The sequence below is a fragment of the Chelonia mydas genome, chromosome 10 (genome assembly GCF_015237465.2).
Source record: "Chelonia mydas isolate rCheMyd1 chromosome 10, rCheMyd1.pri.v2, whole genome shotgun sequence".
In the NCBI taxonomy this organism is placed as follows: Eukaryota; Metazoa; Chordata; order Testudines; family Cheloniidae; genus Chelonia; species Chelonia mydas.
In genome coordinates, this window is record NC_051250.2 from 110,912 (window position 1) to 132,886 (window position 21,975).

A 21,975-nucleotide genomic window follows, 5' to 3' on the forward strand; every position below is an offset into this window, starting at 1 on the left:
CGTGACACCTCTCTGCAGGTTACTAAAGCACCAGGTCCTGCAAATACTTATACACATACTCACCTTTAAACATGTGTTGTTATAGTCATGTCGGTTCCAAGGTATTAGAGAGACAGGTGAGTGAGGTAAGAAGCTTGTCCAATAAAAGATATTACCTCATTCACCTTATCGCTCTAATACCTTTAAACATGTTAGTAGTCCCATTGAAATTGATGGGGCTATTTACATGCTTAAAGTAGAATATCTACATAAGTGTTTGCTGGGGCCCAAATAAACAACAGGTACAGTCCATTTCACAAGTAATGCATTTTCCACTTCCACTGTTGCCATGAGGAGTTTGATGCAAAGTAGTGATGAAATCATAGATGCAAGGTAACAGAACAGGATAAAACATTTCTTTTTCTTTCTTTCTTTCTTTTTTTTTTAAGTGAAATAAAAACAAACATTCTCTACTGCATGATCGTGGGAATTTTATTAACATTGTTACAAAAGAACCGTTCTCATACTCACTTTCAACATGTGCAAATGCACAAAATGGACCCCGCGGGCAGTAACCTGTTTGGCGGATGTCATTGCACTTTGTAGATTTGTAAATCTAAAAAAATAGAAAGTGAATAACTTTAAAATTATCTGGGTGCTAATAGCATAAGAGCTCAATCTATTCAGTTTAACAAAGAGAAATTTAAGGGGTGACATGATTACAATGTATAAGTACCTATCTGGGGAACAAATATTTAATAGTTGGCTCTTAGTTCTAGCAAAGAAAGGTGTAACAATCCAATGGCTGGAAGTTTAAGCTAGACAAAAATCAGACAGGAAACAATGCATAATTTTTTTAACAGTGAGGGTAAATAACCAAAAGTCATGGTGGATTTTCCATCACTGACGATTCTTAAATCAAGATTGGATGTTTTTCTAAAAGAGAAGCTCTAGGAATTATTTTTGGGAAATTCTATGATCCCTTTAGTCATCTCTTTTCTAAGCTGACCAGTCCCAGGTTTTTTAACCTCCGTTTGTATGGAAGCTGTTCCATATCCTTAATCACTTTTACTTCCTTTCTCTGTACTCCTTCCAATTCTAATAATCTTTTTGGAGATGGGGAAACACTGCACACAGTATTCAAAGTGTGGGTGTATGATTGATTTATATAGGGGCATTATGATATTTTCTGTTTTATAAATCCATCCCTTTCCCAATGGTTCCTAACACTAAACTTTTTTTGACTGCTGCTGCACACTGAGCAGACATTTTCAGAGAACTATCCACAATGACTCCAAGATCTCTTTCCAGAGTAGTAACAACTCATTTTGTATGCATGTATCATTGGGATTATGTTTTCCAACATGCATTACTTTACATTTATCAACACTGAATGTCCTCTGCCACTGTGTCTGGCAGTTCTGTGAGAGCCTTTGCAATTCTTCCCAGTCTGCTTTGGACTTAACTATCTTGAGTAATTTTGTACCACTTGCAAACTTTGTCACCTCACTGTTTACCCCGTTTTCCAAATCACGTATGAATATGTTGAACAGCATTCGTCCCAGTACAGATCCTTCCAGGACTTCACTATTTACCTCTTCCCACTGTGAAAACTGAAAATTTAGTGGTATCCGTAGGGGACTGGCTCTGGCACCCTCTGGAGTGGCGTGCACATGCTGTGGTATAAGGGGTGCCGCTGGCTCCCCCCACCCTCAGTTCCTTCTTGCCAGAAACTCCAACAGTGGGGAAGGAGAGCGGGTTATGGAATGGACATGAGCAACACATCTCGAAGAACACCAGTTACAGAACAAGTAACTGTCTTTTCTTCTTCAAGTGCTTGCTCATGACCATTCCATATTAGATGACTCCCAAGCAGTACCAACAGAGGCAGGTAGGAGTTCATAGACATGTAGACTGCAACACAGCTCTGCCGAACTCAGAGTCATCTCTGGCCTGCTGAGTGATGGTATAATGCACCGTGAACCGAAGACCACGTTGCGACTCTGCAAATGTCCTGGATGGGAATGTGCCCCAGAAAGGCTGCTGAGGATGCCTGAACTTCGGTCAAATGGGCCCTCACAATCAGCAGCAGTGGGACCTGTGCTAGCTTGTAACAGGTCCGGATGCAGGAGGTGATCCAGTTGGAAATCCTCTTCGAGGACACCAGAAGGCCCTTCATCCTGTCCGCTGTCGTGATGAAGAGCTGGGTCGACCTGCGGAAGGGCTTGGTATGCTCCAGGTAAAATGCCAGAGCACGTCTGACATCCAGGGCGTGTAGCCTCCTTTCCTCACTAGTGGTGTGCAGCTTCGGACAAAACACCAGGAGGAAGATGTCCTGGTTGACGTGGAAGGAAGACACCACTTTCGGCAGAAAGGCCAGATGGAGTCACAGTAGAACTTTGTCTTTGTAGAACACTATATACGGCGGTTTCTATGTCAGGGCTTTAATCTCCAACACTCATCTTGCCGATGTTACCGCCGCAAGGAAAGCGACCTTCCATGACCGGTGGGAAAGGGAGCAGGAGGCCATAGGCTCAAAGGACGGGCCCGTGAGCCTAGAAGGAACCAAGATAAGGTCCCACTGTGGGACAGAGGCCAGGACCGGCGGGAAGAGTCTCTCCAAGGCCCCTCAGGAATCTGAGCGACATGTCGTGCGAGAACATCGTCTGACCCTGGATTGGTGGGTGAAAAGCGAAGATGGCCGCAAGATGCACCCTGATGGAAGAGAGGGCCAGCCCCTGGTTCTTAAGATGAAGCAGGTAATCTAAGATAGATTGTAAGGAGGAGTGCGACGGAGAGATGCTACACTCAGACACCCAGTGGGAGAACCTCATCCACTTGGCCAGGTAAATTGCTCTAGTGGAAGGCTTCCTGCTTTCCAGGAGGACTTGCTGGGCCTCGTTAGAGCAGGCCTGCTCCTCCGAGTTCAACCATGCAGCATCCACGCTGTGAGGTGGAGGAAGGCGAGGTTGGGGTGTAGGAGGCACCATGGATCTTGCGAAATCAGATCCAGTCGGTCGGAAAGGGGCCAGGGAGCAGTCGCCACCAAGTCCATCAGTGTGCCAAACCAATGTTGGCGCGGCCACTCCGGGGTGATCATGACGACTTGGGCCGTGTCTCTCTTGATCTTTGACAGGACTCTGCTGATGTGCGGGATCAGCGGGAACGAGTACATGAGGCCCCCTGACCATGGAAGGAGAAAGCCATCTGAGAGGGAGCCCTTGCCCAGGCCCTGCAGGAAACAGAACTGATGACATTTCCTGTTCTGTCTGGTGGCGAACAAGTCCACTCAGAGAGTTCCCCACCTCTGGAAGAGCAATCGGGCTACCTCTGGATGGAGTGACTACTCATGGTGAGAGAAAAAGGAACTGCTGAGGTGATCTCTGGACTGGGAATAGACTGAGAATGAGGGGCGATCAGCAGGTTATCTCAAGTGCTTATATACAAATGCACAAAGCCTTGGAAACAAGCAGGGAGAACTGGAGGTCCTGGTGATGTCAAGGAATTATGACGTGATTGGAATAACAGAGACTTGGTGGGATAACTCACATGACTGGAGTACTGTCATGGATGGTTATAAACTGTTCAGGAAGGACAGGCAGGGCAGAAAAGGTGGGGGAGTAGCACTGTATGTAAGGGAGCAGTATGAATGCTCAGAGCTCCGGTACGAAACTGCAGAAAAACCTGAGTGTCTATGGATTAAGTTTAGAAGTGTGAGCAACAAGAGTGATGTAGTGGTGGGAGTCTGCTACAGACCACCGGACCAGGGGGATGAGGTGGATGAGGCTTTCTTCCGGCAACTCGCAGAAGCTACTAGATCGCACGCCCTGGTTCTCATGGGTGACTTTAATTTTCCTGATATCTGCTGGGAGAGCAATACAGCGGTGCATAGACAATCCAGGAAGTTTTTGGAAAGCGTGGGGGACAATTTCCTGGTGCAAGTGCTAGAGGAGCCAACTAGGGGGGGAGCTTTTCTTGACCTGCTGCTCACAAACCAGGAAGAATTAGTGGGGGAAGCAAAAATGGATGGGAATCTGGGGGGCAGTGACCATGAGTTGGTTGAGTTCAGGATCCTGATGCAGGGAAGAAAGGTAAGCAGCAGGATACGGACCCTGGACTTCAGGAAAGCAGACTTCGACTCCCTCAGGGAACGGATGGGTAGGATCCCCTGGGGGACTAACATGAAGGGGAAAGGAGTCCAGGAGAGCTGGCTGTATTTCAAGGAATCCCTGTTGAGGTTACAGGGACAAACCATCCCGATGAGTCGAAAGAATAGTAAATATGGCAGGCGACCAGCTTGGCTTAACGGTGAAATCCTAGCGGATCTTAAACATAAAAAAGAAGCTTACAAGAAGTGGAAGGTTGGACATATGACCAGGGATGAGTATAAAAATATTGCTCGGGCATGTAGAAATGAAATCAGGAGGGCCAAATCGCACCTGGAGCTGCAGCTAGCAAGAGATGTCAAGAGTAACAAGAAGGGTTTCTTCAGGTATGTTGGCAACAAGAAGAAAGCCAAGGAAAGTGTGGGCCCCTTACTGAATGAGGGAGGCAACCTAGTGACAGAGGATGTGGAAAAAGCTAATGTACTCAATGCTTTTTTTGCCTCTGTCTTCACGAACAAGGTCAGCTCCCAGACTGCTGTGCTGGGCATCACAGCATGGGGAGTAGACGGCCAGCCCTCAGTGGAGAAAGAGGTGGTTAGGGACTATTTAGAAAAGCTGGACGTGCACAAGTCCATGGGGCCGGACGAGTTGCATCCGAGAGTGCTAAAGGAATTGGCGGCTGTGATTGCAGAGCCATTGGCCATTATCTTTGAAAACTCGTGGCGAACGGGGGAAGTCCCGGATGACTGGAAAAAGGCTAATGTAGTGCCCATCTTTAAAAAAGGGAAGAAGGAGGATCCTGGGAACTACAGGCCAGTCAGCCTCACCTCAGTCCCCGGAAAAATCATGGAGCAGGTCCTCAAAGAATCAATCCTGAAGCACTTACATGAGAGGAAAGTGATCAGGAACAGTCAGCATGGATTCACCAAGGGAAGGTCATGCCTGACTAATCTAATCGCCTTCTATGATGAGATTACTGGTTCTGTGGATGAAGGGAAGGCAGTGGACGTATTGTTTCTTGACTTTAGCAAAGCTTTTGACACGGTCTCCCACAGTATTCTTGTCAGCAAGTTAAAGAAGTATGGGCTGGATGAATGCACTATAAGGTGGGTAGAAAGTTGGCTAGATTGTCGGGCTCAACGGGTAGTGATCAATGGCTCCATGTCTAGTTGGCAGCCGGTGTCAAGTGGAGTGCCCCAGGGGTCGGTCCTGGGGCCGGTTTTGTTCAATATCTTCATAAATGATCTGGAAGATGGTGTGGATTGCACCCTCAGCAAATTTGCGGATGATACTAAACTAGGAGGAGTGGTAGATACGCTGGAGGGCAGGGATAGGATACAGAGGGCCCTAGACAAATTGGAGGATTGGGCCAAAAGAAATCTGATGACGTTCAATAAGGATAAGTGCAGGGTCCTGCACTTAGGATGGAAGAACCTAATGCATCGCTACAGACTAGGGACCGAACGGCTCGGCAGCAGTTCTGCAGAAAAGGACCTTGGGGTTACAGTGGATGAGAAGCTGGCTATGAGTCAACAGTGTGCCCTTGTTGCCAAGAAGGCTAACGGCATTTTGGGATGTATAACAGGGGCATAGCGAGCAGATCGAGGGACGTGATCGTTCCCCTCTATTCGACATTGGTGAGGCCTCATCTGGAGTACTGTGTCCAGTTTTGGGCCCCACACTACAAGAAGGATGTGGATAAATTGGAGAGAGTCCAGCAAAGGGCAACAAAAATGATTAGGGGTCTGGAACACATGACTTATGAGGAGAGGCTGAGGGAACTGGGATTGTTTAGTCTGCAGAAGAGAAGAATGAGGGGGGATTTGATAGCTGCTTTCAACTACCTGAGAGGTGGTTCCAGAGAGGATGGTTCTAGACTATTCTCAGTGGTAGAAGAGGACAGGACAAGGAGTAATGGTCTCAAGTTGCAGTGGGGGAGATTTAGGTTGGATATTAGGAAAAACTTTTTCACCAAGAGGGTGGTGAAACACTGGAATGTGTTACCTAGGGAGGTGGTAGAATCTCCTTCCTTAGAAGTTTTTAAGGTCAGGCTTGACAAAGCCCTGGCTGGGATGATTTAATTGGGGATTGGTCCTGCTTTGAGCCGGGGGTTGGACTCGATGACCTCCTGAGGTCCCTTCCAACCCTCATATTCTATGATTCTATGTTGCCAGCCACTGCTGCAAGAGCTGCATTCTGAGCCTTGCATGGCGGACGATATATGTACACGCTTTCATGTGGCCTATCAAACGATGACATACCCGGGCAGTGGTTAGAGAGAACGCAGAGACCCCCGCAATGAGGTCCATCATTGCCTGGAACCTCTCCTGTGGCAGAAAAGCTCTGGCGCAGGTGGAGTCGAGCACTGCTCCGATGAACTCTAACCTTTGTATTGGAACTAACGTTGACTTTTTGTCATTCACCAATAGGCCCAGGGACCGGCATGTGACCTGTAGCATCATGACGTCCCTTTGGACTTGGTACCTGGAGCGACCTTTGACCATCCAGTCATCAAGATATGGGTATATTTTGATACCCCAATGCTTGAGGTAAGCTGCTACCACCGACATGCACTTGGTAAACACCCTCAGTGCTGTTGGTAGGCTGAAAAGGTAGTCGTTTGATCTCACCGTGAAGCATAGGAAGTGCCTGTGTTCTTGGAAAATCGCTATATGAAAGTTATATGCTTTAAAAAAAAAAAAAAAAAAAAAACCTATCTGCGTCCTTCAAGTAGAGGGCGGCATACCAGCCTCCCGGATCCAGGGAGGGGATGATGGAGGCCAGGAAGACCATGTGTAACTTCAACTTCTTTAGGTATTTGTTGAGATCTCGCAGGTCCAGGATGGGTCTTAGACTGCCCTTGGCCTTTGGGATTAGAAAGTACCAGGAACAGAACCTCTTGTTCCTGTATTCGTGAGGAACGTCTTCCACCACTCTCAGCTGTAGCAGGCGCTTCACCTTCTGTGCAACAAGACTTTCGTGAGAAGGGTCCCTGAAGAGGGACAGGGAAGGGGAGGTTGGAGAGGGGATAGAAAGGAGGGTATAGCCCACGGCCACTGTGTTGAGGACCTAGCAGTCTGACATTATCACGGTCCATGCAAGGAGGAAAAAAGAGAGGCGGTTGGAGAAACATAAGGAGGATGGCTCTGGGGTACAGTCTGGTAGGTCAGCTTCAGGCACACCCTCAAAATGCCTGCTTGTCATTCTGTCTGTTGTGGGTAGCGCCCGACTGGATAGAGGGCGAAGGTTGGTGGCTCTGGTGACGTATGTAGCCTCTGCTCTTCTTATGAGCCATCTCCTGCCTGGGTTGGCTCCCTTGACCCTGTGGCTGTTGCAGGTTGAACCGCTTGCAGGCTAGATGTGGGACGTAGAGCCCTAGGGTTTTCAATGTAGTACAGAAGTCCTTTAACCGGTGTAATTTATTGTCTGTCTGCTCAGCAAACAGTGCCTGACCGTCAAAAGGAAGGTCCTGTATCAACTGCTGGGCCTCCGTTGATAAGCCTGAGAGTAGGAGCCAGAACACCCTTCACATGGAGATGGCTGAGGCCATGGTGCATTCTGCGGAGTCTGCTGCGACCGAGGCTGCTTGAAGGGCCATCCTGGCCACAGCCCTGCCCTCATCGAGGATCGCCCGGAACTCTTTCCTGGTGTCCTAGGGAAGCGAATCTTCAAATTTGGCCATGGCTTGCCACATATTGAAGTCATAGCGGCCAAGGTGGGCTTGGTGGTTAGCCAACCTCAACTGGAGAATGTATAAACTTTGCGTCCAAACAAATCCAGCCTCTTTGAGTCTTTATTCTCAGGTGTAGCTCTCAGCTGGCCTTGCCTCTCCTGGAGAAGATGAGGAAGAAGCCAGTGCCGTGGGGTCTGCCACATCCATAGGTGGTCCAACCAGCTGTTCCCTGGGGTCCGTGAGAGCCTGAAGGGTTCTCCTTTTGCGGACATCTGTTTCCAGAGAAGGGCAGGATACTGAGGCTGATGATTTGTCCAAGGCACCCGCCACTGACTTAAGCCCTTAGGAAGGCTGGGTAAAACCCTATGGGTTCCACAGGTACCAGGCAGCCAGCCATTGGGCCTAGGGCCATGGAGCAGTTGGAGGTACCGCTGACGTCGAGGGTACCACCGTGCTGGGGTTTGGCCTGCCAGCAACGACTCCTGCCCGGTGTCGGAGCTTGACGATGAGTGGGAGCTCTCAGGCGACCATGAGCTGGTGGATTGGTGACCCCATTCGCTGCAGTGCCGATCACTGCACCTTGATGGGGAGCTCTCCGCTCGAGAAAAATTCCTTTTGTGGGTCCTCGGAGACCAGCAGCGTTCAGTGGATTGGCGACGGCATTCCAGCAATCTACGCCTCACGCTTCTCAACCGGTACCAGGATCTGGAGCGGGACCAGGAGCCAGAGCAGGTCAGTCACTGGGAAGACCTTCTTACTGACCAAGAAGATCTGTTTCGCGGTGACGCATATCAGCATATTGATGACTGGTGACTCCGTGTGATTGACTCTGTCGGGCCCGCGAACAGTACTGGGTCATGGCTGAAGCGCTGGGCCAGTCTCAGTGCTGTTGATGCCAGGAGGGCACACCTCTACCGGTCTGTGCCAGGTCACCAGTGAGGAGCATCTCAAGACCTGTGGGCGTGCCCTGAGTCCAGAGATGGAAGAGGGTTGCGCCAAGCCTGCCTCCCTGCCGTCAAAGCCTGGTGGCTCAGTGCGGGCAAGCGCTGGCGAGATGTCCCTCAGGAGGGGGAGCGGTACCACTGAGATGGGGACTTATGAAAAGGTCCCAAGGCGGGTTTACCCCTGGATCGGGGTACCGCCATAGCTGGTGTGGGCGGCACCAGTAGCACTAAGATATCCTGCTCTGCCTGCAGGGCCTCGGGCATCAACGGGACCTCTAACTGACGAAGGCCCACGTCACTGTCCAGTGTGGCAGGCATGGGTTGGGGTGGGCTAGACCATTCGACCTTAGCTTGGGCCCGACTCCTGGTTGGAGGTACCAAGCTGCTCTCCTTGGGCCTTGGCTCCCCTCCTCCCCTCCCCTTCCCCTTGCGGGATGTAGGAGATCTTCCTCTCCCGGTCTTCTTTTGCTGCTTGGCAGGTGCCGGGGAGGGGCATCAGTGCCGGTCTATCGACAGCACCAGTGGAGCATTTTGAACCGATGCTGCAGTGCTCGGTGCACAGTCAGACCTCGAGCCGCCTCCATTAGGAGCACTTTGAGATGGGTGTCTCATTCCTTCTTAGTCCGAGGTTTGAAGGACATGCAGATGTGTCTCTTGTCACTTATATGTGACTCGCCCAGACACCTTAGACAACTGTTATGTGGATCGCTGATGGGCATAGTTTTTTTGCAGCGATCACAGGGCTGAAAGCCTGGGGACCAGTGCCATCCCTAGGCTGAGTCCCATTCATGGCTAACCAAATAAAACGCACTAACACACTAAGGGATAACTATTAACTATTTTACAGGAAAAGTTCATAACACTGAATGAAGCAAAAAGCTAGCTGAAGCTTTCTCCACTTGCTTTGAGGTCAAGGAAAGTAAGGCCAAGATGTGCAAAAGGCCTTTGCAGGTTGTAATAGGCATCCATTAATTGGAAGGGCGATCCTTGTGGGCACCAAGGAGCTTAGGATGTTAACCATCTTATGCACTTTCTCTTGGATTACTGTCACTTATCTCAATTTCCACTATCCTGAAGAGCAGCTCCTGGAACGCCCGGAAATTGGTCATGGCCCATGTCAGGGTTGGAGCAACTGCCTCAGAGGGGGATGATGACGACTCCTTAGAAGGGAGCAACTCTGATTCTGGGTAAAAAGCTCCAGCTATGGATGCCAACAGTGCCTTTAACCTCGTCCTTTGAGTGTTGTGATGGGGCTCTGCTCCAACAGCATAAGAAGGACCTCAGTAGGAGAAATATGGCCATAGTGGCATGTTGTATTGGCAAGGTTGTGGGTGGCCCATCCATTACCATTCATGCACCAGAGCATGGTAGTAGGTGGTGCTGGAGAACTCTTTAAGATACAACTCCTCTCTTTCTCTCTCTCTGGAGAGTGCTCTGTGCTTGAAGCAAGGAAGAAGAAATAGCCCAGGAGAGGACAAGTATTTCTCCAGAAACAGCACTGTTGGGTGCGGTTTCGATGAGGCTACCAGGGCTGGTGCTGGGAGGAAGGATGAAGGCAGACCTTCAAACACATATCTCAGCACCAAGGAGAAGAGGGTCAGTCAATAGGTGCCAGGATAGGTAACAAGACAGCTATTGGTGTGGACTTTGGTACTGATGTTTTTTCTCAGGCTCTCTTCCCTGTCAGTGTCATGCCTCTGCCCATTCAAGTCAAGGAGGGTTTTGAGGACTTTACCCCAGATTTTTTTTTTTCATTATTTGTATAATCATAGCACCTAGAAGCCCCAGTCATGTGCTAGGGGCTGTACGAACATAGACCAAAGGATAAACAATAAGAGGGATCTAAGCGAGGGTCAACATATTGTGACTTTTGGGGCCACGAATACGAGGGGATAAAAAATTCTAAGCTCATGCCCATGAGACACATGCATACGTACAGTGGAATCCACACTGACACAAAGAATTTTTGTTTTCTTCTCTTTTCTTCTTCCGTGGGTCTATTCAATTTTCCCCTATCAACTACAATGAAACCTTCCTACTACTGTGACTATACCACAGAGGTTTACTACAAATGATTGTGGCATCACAGAAATCATCATTTTGACTTGATTGCAGGATCAAGAAATATGCTGAATAGTGAAAAGAATTGTTTAAACCCAAATCTTACACCTTGGGGTTAAGAAGCATGGCAAAGAGAATTACAAATCCTATGAAAATATAATCTGATCCATGTCCAAATATTGCAGAAGACATTATGACGTTAACTTCTCTTTCATATTAGTGTTCTAAAAGGTGCTAGTAGGTGACTAATGTAACTGTACAAATGATATTCCTAGCAAATTGTTTTGTTTTAAAGCAAATATATCCACTAATTCAACTACTGCATGAATGACTCTCCAGATTCCATACAGCTCTGGATAAAATATATCTACTTTTAAGACGACATGTGAAGTTACAGTGCTCTGAAGACAGGTCACAGACAGTCTTCAGAAATAAAATTGCTAGTATTAGTTAGCACATTAAAAAAGGCAACTTAAAACTGTTGCAGAAATCTTGCAACTTCTTTAACAGATCAGAAAACTAATTAGATTTACTATATGATATGCCCTTATGATAAATGAAATATTTGTCTATTTCCATTATTAAGATAAACCATGTTCAATTTAACACATTAAATAGTGGGGGAAAATAACCTCAGTTCTTACCTCAGGATGGAACTGCTGTTCAGTACGAGAATGGCAATACTGACAGTTATCCCCATTTTCACACTTGGAAGGTTCACCCCACTCATCTGCATGTTTTACACTGGGGCACGGAGTAGACCTGGAAAAAGTGAAATCCAAAAATGCATTTGTACTAATTCCCCAGCAGCAAACTCAAATATTTTCCCATTAAGTCCAAAGTAGCATCTCAGCTGTTGAAGCCCACTCTTTCCATTTCTGCAACAACAGCTTATCGCCAGAGCCAGGTTTTGGGGCCTCTGAAGCCTACAGATGTGGGCCAGCAATATTTTGGGAGCTCTTTGGGCAAATGCTCTTTTGGTAAAAGGATGCTTACTCCTGGGGGAATTCTGCCCCCCTTGCCCAGATACTTGCACCCCCTCTTCCCCACAGCCCAGGTGCAGGGCCCCCCCTTGCCCAGATACCCCCCCCCCACAAGCCCAGCCGTGCCCCAAGCCCAGACACCTATCCCCTACCCTCAGAGCCCAGGGATCCAGCAGGAGAAACAGCCTGATGCTCAGTCCCAGGCTTGCACAGAGTTTCCTGCGCACCACTCTCTCCTTCCCTCAGGGCATGCAGGGAACTGCAGCTGTCAGGAACCCTCTAGCTCTCTCCCCCTCCCCACCAACAGTGTCTTTTATGAGCGACCTGGGCTTTGCCGGGTCCAGCAGCCCCTAGCGGCAGCCAGCAGCACTGCAGCCCATTTCTGTGCAGGTAAGGAAATTATGTGCAAAAAACATTAATTTCTGCAAAATTCCACATTGCGCAATAACGCAGAATTCCCCCAGAAGTAATGCATAAACCACAGCTAAATTCAATTTCTCTTGTGTTTTATGATGGTTACTTACAATCATGAGATTGTTAGGCCAATCTCATCAATACTGCACGACTGAACTGAGGATACAGAAACTGAAAAACTACATTTCTCAGGCCACCAATTCATAGTAAAAGTCAAATGTCAGTATGTTTTTTTAGCAAAGTTTGGTTATGAAAGTATTGCCTGGGGAAAGGAATTTGTAGCAGGAGGAATCAGCTAAATCCAGAAGTTATCAAGGGTCCTTTTTTTGAATTGGTGCCAGGAGATGCAGAAACGGTTTCACCTCCTCCCAGGGAAGACTGATGTTTTAGTCATATTTTAATTACTTTCCTATTCAGGGCTGTCCAATCATTCTGAAGTTTGTTTCCTATAGTTTTACGGGGCTTGTCACAAAAATCTAATACTGTTAAACTAGGTATACCCAGTTGTACTGTTAGTGTAATCCAAAGAAATAAGCCCCCAATAACTGTTCTATTGATTCATGGGGGACGTAGACCCATAGTTAGGAAAGCATGTTCTTAGTATTTATTTATGCACCTGTATTTGAATCTTCTGGGATTCCGTCTTCTATCTCGGCTGTTGTGATAATGGGGGCATGCATAACCCTGGCGGCAGAGTCTCGGGGGTTTGGTGCATTGTTCTGTCTTGTAGCCAGCTAATACAAAATTAGTATCTGTAAACAGATTAACAAATTTAAAATATGTTAACACTTTAACTTTGCATTTAGAATACCTTTAACGAATCCAGGTACCAATAAAATCCTTGAAAGCAATAAAATTTTGCTTTTCTTTTATATAAAAATCCTGGTTTGTACACATCATTAACACTAAGATTTTGTCACGGTTATTTTTAGTAAAAGTCACAGACAGGTCATGCACAATAAACAAAAATTCACAGAGACCGTGACCTGTCCCTGGCTTTACTAAAAATAACCGGAGGTGAGGCTAAGTAGGAGGGAGGAATGGAGTCTCATGCAGGGGGGGCGACAGGCCAACACCCCCACCACGAAGGGGGGGCACAGTCCTGGCTCCAGTGGCCGCAGCAGGGGGCGCAGCGCCCTCCTCCCATCCAGAGCTGGCCGCAGCTGAGGGACAGGGGTGTGCGGCCTTGGCTGCAGCCGCCACCACAGCCCTGGGAAGCCATGAGGGGGGCACTTAGCCCCCGCTGCAGGGTCCTGGTTCCAGCCCAGGCTTCAACTGCTGATAGCTGAAGCAGAAGACATCATGGAGGTCGGGTAAAGTCACTGAATCCGTGACTGCTGTGACATCTGTGACTAAATCAGAGCCTTATACATCACCATTCACAAACGATTAGGATGAGACGTGGATTTTATTGTCATTAGGCAGTCTGACTAAAGCTTTATTATTTTTATATTAAATAAAAATTTTACCATCACTCTAAGCACAAATAAAATACTAGCAGAATCCCAACACCACACAAATGTCCAGAAGCTCTCAATATAAGTATTTTTTATTTTTCCCCCAGTATTCTTCATACAGTCTCATACTTATAAATGTTAAAAGCAAAATAAAAATAAGCTCTTCAATATTAAAAATTTGAAAGTATATTATTCATTTTAGTAAGACATATAACTAGGACCTTATGCAACGTTCCCTTCTGGATTTCCTTCAATATGACTTTAGCATTCTTTACTTCACCAAACCTGCTCTTACTAATGTTCTCCAATAAGATGGTCTTGACAAGGTCTCAGGGCCGCTCCTCTATCCTTGTCCTTAATCTTCTCCCTGCCTTTGATACTTCAGATCATTCCAACTTCTCTGATTATACTTCCTCCCTTGGTTTCCATGGCCCTGTATTCACTTGGTATCTTTCCAATTGTTTCTTCAATATTTCCTTTGACAGTTCCTCTTACTCTCCCACTTTGCCAGCATCTCTAAGGGCTCTGTCCTTGATCCCTTTCTCATCTCTCTCTCAACAGTCTCATCCCGCATGGTTCAACTATCTTCTATGTTTACTTCTTTACTTCACCACTTAACTTGCCTTCTTACGTACAGTCACATCTTCAACTGTCTTCTAGTATATACTGGATACCTTTCCGTTCAGTGGTGCTGAAACATTTAACAGTGGGCGTGCTGAAAGCCAGCCCTGTTACCCATGTCGTGTCCCATACCCCCCTTCCTCACCCCCCGTTGGGGCTGGGAGTAGGGCCGTGTCTCCGGGGGGAACCCGGATGGGGTCAGAGGCTGGGGAAAAAAAAAAATGCATCTGATGAAGTGAGCTGTAGCTCACGAAAGCGTATACTCAAATAAATTTGTTAGTCTCTAAGGTGCCACAAGTCCTCCTGTTCTTTTTAGGTCAACATCTGTTTGTCTCTTAGAGTGTCTCCTATTCCCTCCTAGGAATGGTAAGATAAACATCATTGGCAAAGCCTTTCATCTCACACTTTCATGCTTCCCCCCGCCCCGATATGGAATGGCATCTCTATCCCAATGCATCTGGCAACTTCCCTGTTATCACTCATATCCCTTACAAAATCCCACTTCTTCCATTAGGCCGACAAATGCTAAGCTACATCAATAAAATTCAATCATGACCTTAATATAAAAAGTATTTTCCCACAGTAATTTTCCACTCAAGAGTGATTATTTTTAAAAATTAAAGGAAAAAAAACGGTTCAGTTATTTTCAGATGCAAAGAGTGGGGGAACAGTACACTTTTACCATTACAAAAAACAGTTGCAACAGCTCTACTATTCTCAGTGGATGGTGGCAGAAATATAAAATCTGGTAGACACATTTTTGTCTTTTTTGCTCTTCAAACAAGAAACCACAAAGACAGAGGTGGGCCCCAAATAACCATGTTTACTAAATACACATAAACATGCCAACCTATCTACATACATACATGTTGCTCTGACTGGTTTCTGGCAGCTTCTAAAACCCAGAACATAGTGAGCACCATTAAGGACACAAACTATATAAAGGGACACTACTCTATTCCTATACCCTAAAACATAATCCCTAGGACACTGATGTGCCTTTTGGTCATCTGGTTATAGTCCATTTAGATCTGGATGAATTTTTGGACACGTGTCCATTAGCTTTTGTTATATAACAATGTGAAGGTTTTTGTTACATTTGTTAGACTAATGATCTCCCAATATCTATTAGATTTAGACTGTCGCATGGAGAAGGAAGCTACCTGACTCAAATTTAGAAAGGACAAGAGCTGGACCAGGATGAGGGTGGGAGGAGGTAATTACTCACTTTTACCATTAAGAAAACAAGGAAGTTCAATCCAAAATAACTGACATGGAACATTACATTTGAGAACTGAAATTTATTAAGAGTCAGGGTATTCAAAGTTACAGCTCCACAGCAACTTATGTACATGCAGAATTCTGAATGATTTTAAAATACTGCTAAGGCAAATGCTTCATATGTACTAAAAGGTCAAAGTTATGGTTACTGTGGAAATTCTCCTGTATTAGCTTACTTGTACTGAATATTAGAATCTTTAATTTAAAAAAGGAAAATTATGACTTCTTAGTTATGCTGCCAAGCAAACTTAGTATCAAACCCAATTTGTCTCAACTTCCTCCCTTCCCCGCCACCAAGATTCTTCTCCACGAAGCTATCTGAAAAACAAAGCTGAAAATCCACTTTGCAGTAGATGCATCCTCTTTGGAACACAGAAGCATAGGAATTACCACAATGGATCATAAAGCCATAGTCTCCTCCAGGGAGACCCTGCAGCTTTCCGTCTTCTCAAACAAGTTTCATATCACTTTCTGATGAGATCACATCTCTGATGAATAATATACTTAATAATATAATTGACATAATATACTTAGACTTCCATAAGACATTTGACATGGCCCAGCATGCCAATCTGATTAAAAAAAATCAGCACTAAACCAAGATCAATGTAACCCATATTAAATGGATTAAAAACTGGGTTAACTGATGGATCTCAAAATGTAATTGTAAATGGGGAATTATCATCCCATGGGATGTATCTAGTGGAGTTATACAGAAAACTGTTTTGGACCAATGCTATTCAGTATCTTTATTAATGATATGAACAAAATATAAAATTTTACTGGTAAAATCTGAAGATGACACAAAGATTGGTATAGGATGGTTTCAGAACAGAAAGGGTAAGGTTAGTTTAGCCATGTGCTTTGCAGCTTCTGCAAAATGTAGGTGGTTAACAAATGTAATAAGAGCTTGAAAATAATAGGTAAAAAAGTTAGAAGGAATGTAGCATCTAGCAATACAAGTGTTGGGAGGATGCTGAGTTTGGAAAGTGGCTAATGAGCTAAAAGAAAATTATTAGAAAAGAAGCCTCTAAAATTATAGGAGATGGTAACAAATCGGTTCCACCGACCAAAAAAGCAGTGTTTTGTGATAAACTGATAGCTACCTTTAACATACCCGTGTTATCTTAGAATATGGACATGTGTAACAAGATAAAATGCCAGGTACAACTAGCTTTAAGATTTATAAATTTAAAATAATCTGAAAGAAAGAGGTCCAACTGCCATATCTGGTTTTACCCAAGGCCAGGAAGAGGGTCATAACATAAGAATGTGACCAAAGGTCCATCCAGCTCAGCATCCTGTCCTCCGACAGTGGCCAATGCCAGGTGCCCCAGAGGGAATGAACAGAACAGATAATCGTCAAGTGATCCATCCCCTGGCGCCCATTCCCAGCTTCTGGCAAACAGAGGCTAGAGACACCATCCCTGCCCATCCTGGCTAAAAGCCACTGATGGACCTATCTTCCATGAATTTATCTAGTTCTTTCTTGAACCCTGTTAGAGCGTTGGCCTTCACAACATCCTCTGGCAAAGAGTTCCACAGGATGACTGTGCGTTGTGTGAAGAAATACTTCCTTTTGTTTGTTTTAAACCTGCTGCCTATTAATTTTATTTGATGACCCCTAGTTCTTGTGTTATGAAAAGGAGTAAATAACACTGCCTTATTTACTTTTTCCACACCAGTCATGATTCTACCCAGCCCCAAAGTGGTCAAAACCTGGTTTTCAGATAGGATGATGACATCAATTATTTGTTGCTTTGTATAAAAGAACCAGGCTTGCTCGGGGTATTTATCAGATCCCATCTGATCATGCTGCAGCAAGCAGTATGAAAGGGTTATCTCTTTTCCTGAGTACTCCGATCAAATGCTTATGAATGTGTGCTATTGTATGAATGTAGGAATTGCTTATTGCTTAAGCAACTGTATAAATCCATTTGGCCTTTACAATTAATAAAGGAATTTATGTTTGAGCTGATGTCATAGTGATATCTTTTATACTAATTCTATAACAGTAATTCCAACAATTGGTGAAATGGTAAATGATGGTAGGGACTGGTCAGTTATATGGAATTATATGGATTATGTAGTAATGCAGACTCCTTTGAAAAAACATGCATTAAATACAGCCGAATGCAAGTCATACATCTAAGAATAAAAAAATGCAGGTCACACAAGAAGCAGGACTGTATCCTGGAATGCAGCGAGGCTGAAAAAGACTTAGAGGCCATGGTAGATTTCCAACTGAACATAAGTAAGGTTGCGAGTCTTTCACAGCAGTCACGGAAGTCATGGATTCCGTGACTTTTCGGGAACTTCGTAATTTCCACAGCTGTAGCAGCTGACCCCAGAGCCGCCCGAGTAGCTGGGGCGGCCCTGGGGCCAACCACACCAGCTACTACTCTGGAGGCCCCAGGCAACTGGGCCTGGGGGCTGCCCCAGAGCAGAGGTCCAGGGGCAGCAGTGGAGCCCCAGGCCACCCCCCGCCCAGAGGAGAAGCAGTGTCCGCTGGAGCACCCCTCCCTGCCCCCAGCACCTAAGATTTAGTTAGGGGTATTTTTAGTAAAAGTCACAGACAAGTCACTAGCCATGACTTTTTGGTTATTGCCAGTGACCTGTCCGTGACTTTTATTAAAAACAGCCGTGACTAAATCATAGCCTTAAACATGAGCTCTCAGTGTGATGCTGTAACTAAGAAGTTAAACATGGTCCTTGAATGTATAAATCAGGGGAATATCAAATTAGGAATATTAATCAATCATGCTTAACCTCTTAGTTACCATGGTGAGACAATTACTGGAATACTATATTCAGTTCTGGTGTCCTCACTTCAAAAAGCATGTGGAACAATGGGGAAGGGCTCAGAACGGAGTTATGAGAATAATTCAAGATCTGAAAAATTCTGCTTTACAGTGAAAAATGAAAGACACAATCTAATTAGTTTATCCAAGAGAAAGATAAGAGGTACCTACATGGGGAAGAAATTTTTCATAGATTTTCAGTTTTTAAGGCCAGATGGGACCATCATTTAGCTTGACCTCTGTACAATACAGGCCATGGAATTATAACTAGTTACCCATGTACGGAGCCCTGGTGTTGAATTAAAGCATATCTTCCACAAAAGCATCCGGTTTTGATTTGATGACATCAAGAGATGGAGAATCTACACTTCCTTTTGGTAGTTTGTTTGAATGGTTAAATCACCCTCACTGTTAAAATATTGTGCTCAATTTTTAGTCTGAATTTGTCTGGCTTTAACTTCCAGACTTGTTGTTATACATTTCTCCTCTAGGTTAAAGAGACTGTTAGTAGCTGATATTTTCTCCATTGAAGGAAGGAAATTATACACTGTAGTCAGGACACCTCTTAATCTTCTTTTTGCTACGCTAAACAAATTGAGCTCCTTCAGTCTCTCACTAAGGCATTTTTCCAATCACTGAATCATTTTTGTGGCTATTCTCTGCACTTTCTACAATTTTTCAATACCTTTTCAGAATGTGGAAACCAGAACATGACACAGTATTCCAATACCTGTCTCACTAATGCTGTACAAAGAGGTAAAAATCACCTCCCTACTCCTACTTCCCTGTTTATTATATACCCAAACATTAGCCCTTTTATTCACAGCATCATACTGGGAGCTCAAGTTCAACTGTTTGTTCACTCGGACCCCTAAATCCTTTTTAGAATCCTGCTTTCCAGGATACAATCCCCTATTCCGTAGGTATGGCATGCATTCCTTGTTCCTAAATTGTAACTCTTGGGTTCCTGTTATCGTGATCTGCTGATTTTAAAATGTTTTTCCCTAGTGGAGGCTGTGGAAAGTAGTTCATCATCCTCATGTGGTATCATACCTCATTTCAGCTCTTTCCAAATACACAACAAAAATATTTAGACACTTCTGGCTTATCTGCAACATTATCAACAATTCTCCTATTTCCATCTAGTAATGGGCTTATATCACTGTTAAGATTCCTTTTGTTCATATTATATTTGTGTTCTTACTGTCCTTAGCTCTGCTAGCCATGGTTTTTCCCCTGTAGCTTTCAGTTTCCTTTATAAATTTTCTGCACTTCATAACTAGTATTTATGAATATACATTTTTGACAGTAGACAGCTCTTTAATATACTGTAAAAAGGCAAAACATGATCCAGCTAATGGAAGCTGAAGCTAACCAAATTCGAACTAGAAATAATGCTCAAATTTTTTAACAGTGAATGTAATTAAGCATTGCAACAACTTACCAATGAATGTGATAGATTCTCCATCACATGAAGACTTTAAATCAAGACTAGATATCTTTCTAAGGGCAGGTCTTTGCTACCCGCTGGATCAGCGGGTAGTGATCCATCTATCAGGGATCGATTTATCACGTCTTGTCGACTCCGGAACTCCAGCTCGCGAGAGGCGGAAGCAGAACTGATGGGGGAGCAGCAGCAGTCGACTCGCCGCCGTCCACATGGCCAGGTAAGTCGACCTAAGATACGCCAATTTCAGCTACGCCATTTGCGTAGCTGAAGTTGCGTACCTTAGGTCGACCCCCCAGTGAGACCAGGGCTAAGAGATATCTATAGTTCAGCTAGATATTATAGGCTTGATGCAGAAATTACTAGGTGAATTTCTTTGGCCTGTATTATTCAGTGATCAGGCTAGACAATCAATGGTACCTTCTGGGCTTAAAATCTGTTAATCTAGTCCAGTATTCTCTCTCCGACAGTGGCTGGCACTGGATGCTTCACAGGAAGGTGAAGGAACCCCTGCAGCAGACAGGGTGTGGGATAATCTGTCCCCATTAGGTTTCATCAAAACTCTAAGAGTTAGAGATTAGTTTAGTTTAAACCCTGAAGCATGAGGTTTAATATCCCTTTGAAACACTGTGCTACCAACAACTAACAACAACTCTGGATATTCTTGTTCATCATATAAATGTACAGGCCCCACAATTCTCTGCAGTCAAGACCGATCCAAAGAAGTCATTTAGCCTCTAAGCAACATCCTTATCTTCCTTAATTGATCCTTTTAGCCCCTGGTGATCCAGGAGACTGACTAATTATTTTGCAGGTCCATGCTTCTGCTATACTTAAAATAATCCCTTGTTTGTTCTCGATACTTACCTATTTGTTCTTCAAAATCCATTTTAGCCCTGCTAATTTCCTCTTATATTATCACTTACTGTAATTTATACTCCTGTTTACCAATTTCACTAGGATTAGGTTTTCAAATTTTGAAGTATTATGTTTGGCTTCTTGGACCTTGCCACTCTGCCACAGTGGTTTACACCTTGTCTTCCTGGCTCCCCTTCTGTCCAATGGGCATGCCTTCTGAGACTATTATTATTTTGTTTTAAGTAGCAATCATGCCATTTTGCTTTACGTTTGACTTTAGGGCCTTTTTGACTAACCACCTCATTGTATTGAGATCTCCCTTTCCAAAGTTTGATGTCACTAAGTCACTTTTTGGTACATTACTCCCTACAGAAATCTTGAAAATTACGTTGTGGTTAGCATTACTTTAGTAGGATTGTTATTTTTTGAATCAACTCCTGAATGTTACTTATTTGAAAACAGCCACTCCTCTTGCATGCTCTGACACAATCTGTTCCAAAAACAATCAGACTACTGAGAATTTTTTTCTCTCAGCTTTGTCCCGTTTTGCCATTTCATCTGTTTATATGCAGGTAGTTCAAGTCTATTCTATTCTAACTTGTTATTTGGCCCCAATGCTATAGTATCTGAGCACTTCACAGTCATCATCACAGCACGCCTAAGCGGAGTTCTGTTATCTTCATTTTACAGATGGGGAACTGAGATACAGAGAGACTAAGTGACTTGCCAAAGGTGTCTCTGGGAGTCTGTGGGTGGAGCAGGGAACAGAATCCAGGTCTAGAAAATCCCATGATAGCAACCTAATCCCTGGATCTCCTTCTTCTCTCTCCACTTATTTTGTTAGATTTTGCTGCCTGTGATCTCTCTGAACATAGTGTGCTCAATTTCCTTTTCTTGATACAGAGGCTTACAGTAAAGCTCTACTAATATAGTTACTTTCTTATAGCTTGGGATTCATATTTCTTATAGATTCAACTGTGTGGTCCTCTCCACTCAGAATCTTGTTCTTGCCCAATTTTATAGAATTCTTTAGATACTCACTACTCCCCTCATCTGTCTTTCCTGTATAATTGTCTTCCCCTTGCATACTGTAAATAATACAAATCTACCTAAAACAAAGAAATAAAAAAACTTTACTCTTGAAGACCAGAGGTACTGCACCAGTTTGTGTTCCATCTGTTCCAAAGTAGCATTTGGTTACAACCACTAATGTTCTGCTGATTTTAAAAATTCATGGCTATGTAATAAATGACACCAAATACCGAAAATCACAACCAGACTAAAACCTTAAAGAAAACTAGAGCAATTGGGCTTATTTTAAGTTATCTGTCAAATTAATAAACTTACAGT

The 21,975-nt window shown here is 44.6% G+C and overlaps 1 protein-coding gene across 12 annotated transcripts in view; it reads right to left on the minus strand.

Annotated features, from left to right (window-relative positions):
- Positions 1-21,975, minus strand: part of UNKL (unk like zinc finger) — a 151,389-nt gene that overhangs the window by 94,203 nt on the left and 35,211 nt on the right. For 11 of the 12 annotated variants that reach the window (XM_037911559.2, XM_043524113.1, XM_027826126.3 and 8 more), the window contains 3 exons: positions 12,777-12,912; positions 11,408-11,525; positions 511-595 (listed from right to left, as the gene is read on the minus strand). In XM_037911559.2, coding sequence (XP_037767487.1) covers positions 511-595; positions 11,408-11,525; positions 12,777-12,912 — 339 coding nt within the window. Of the gene's footprint in view, positions 1-510; positions 596-11,407; positions 11,526-12,776; positions 12,913-21,975 lie in introns of those variants that run through there. The other variant, XM_043524112.1, reaches the window with a different exon arrangement.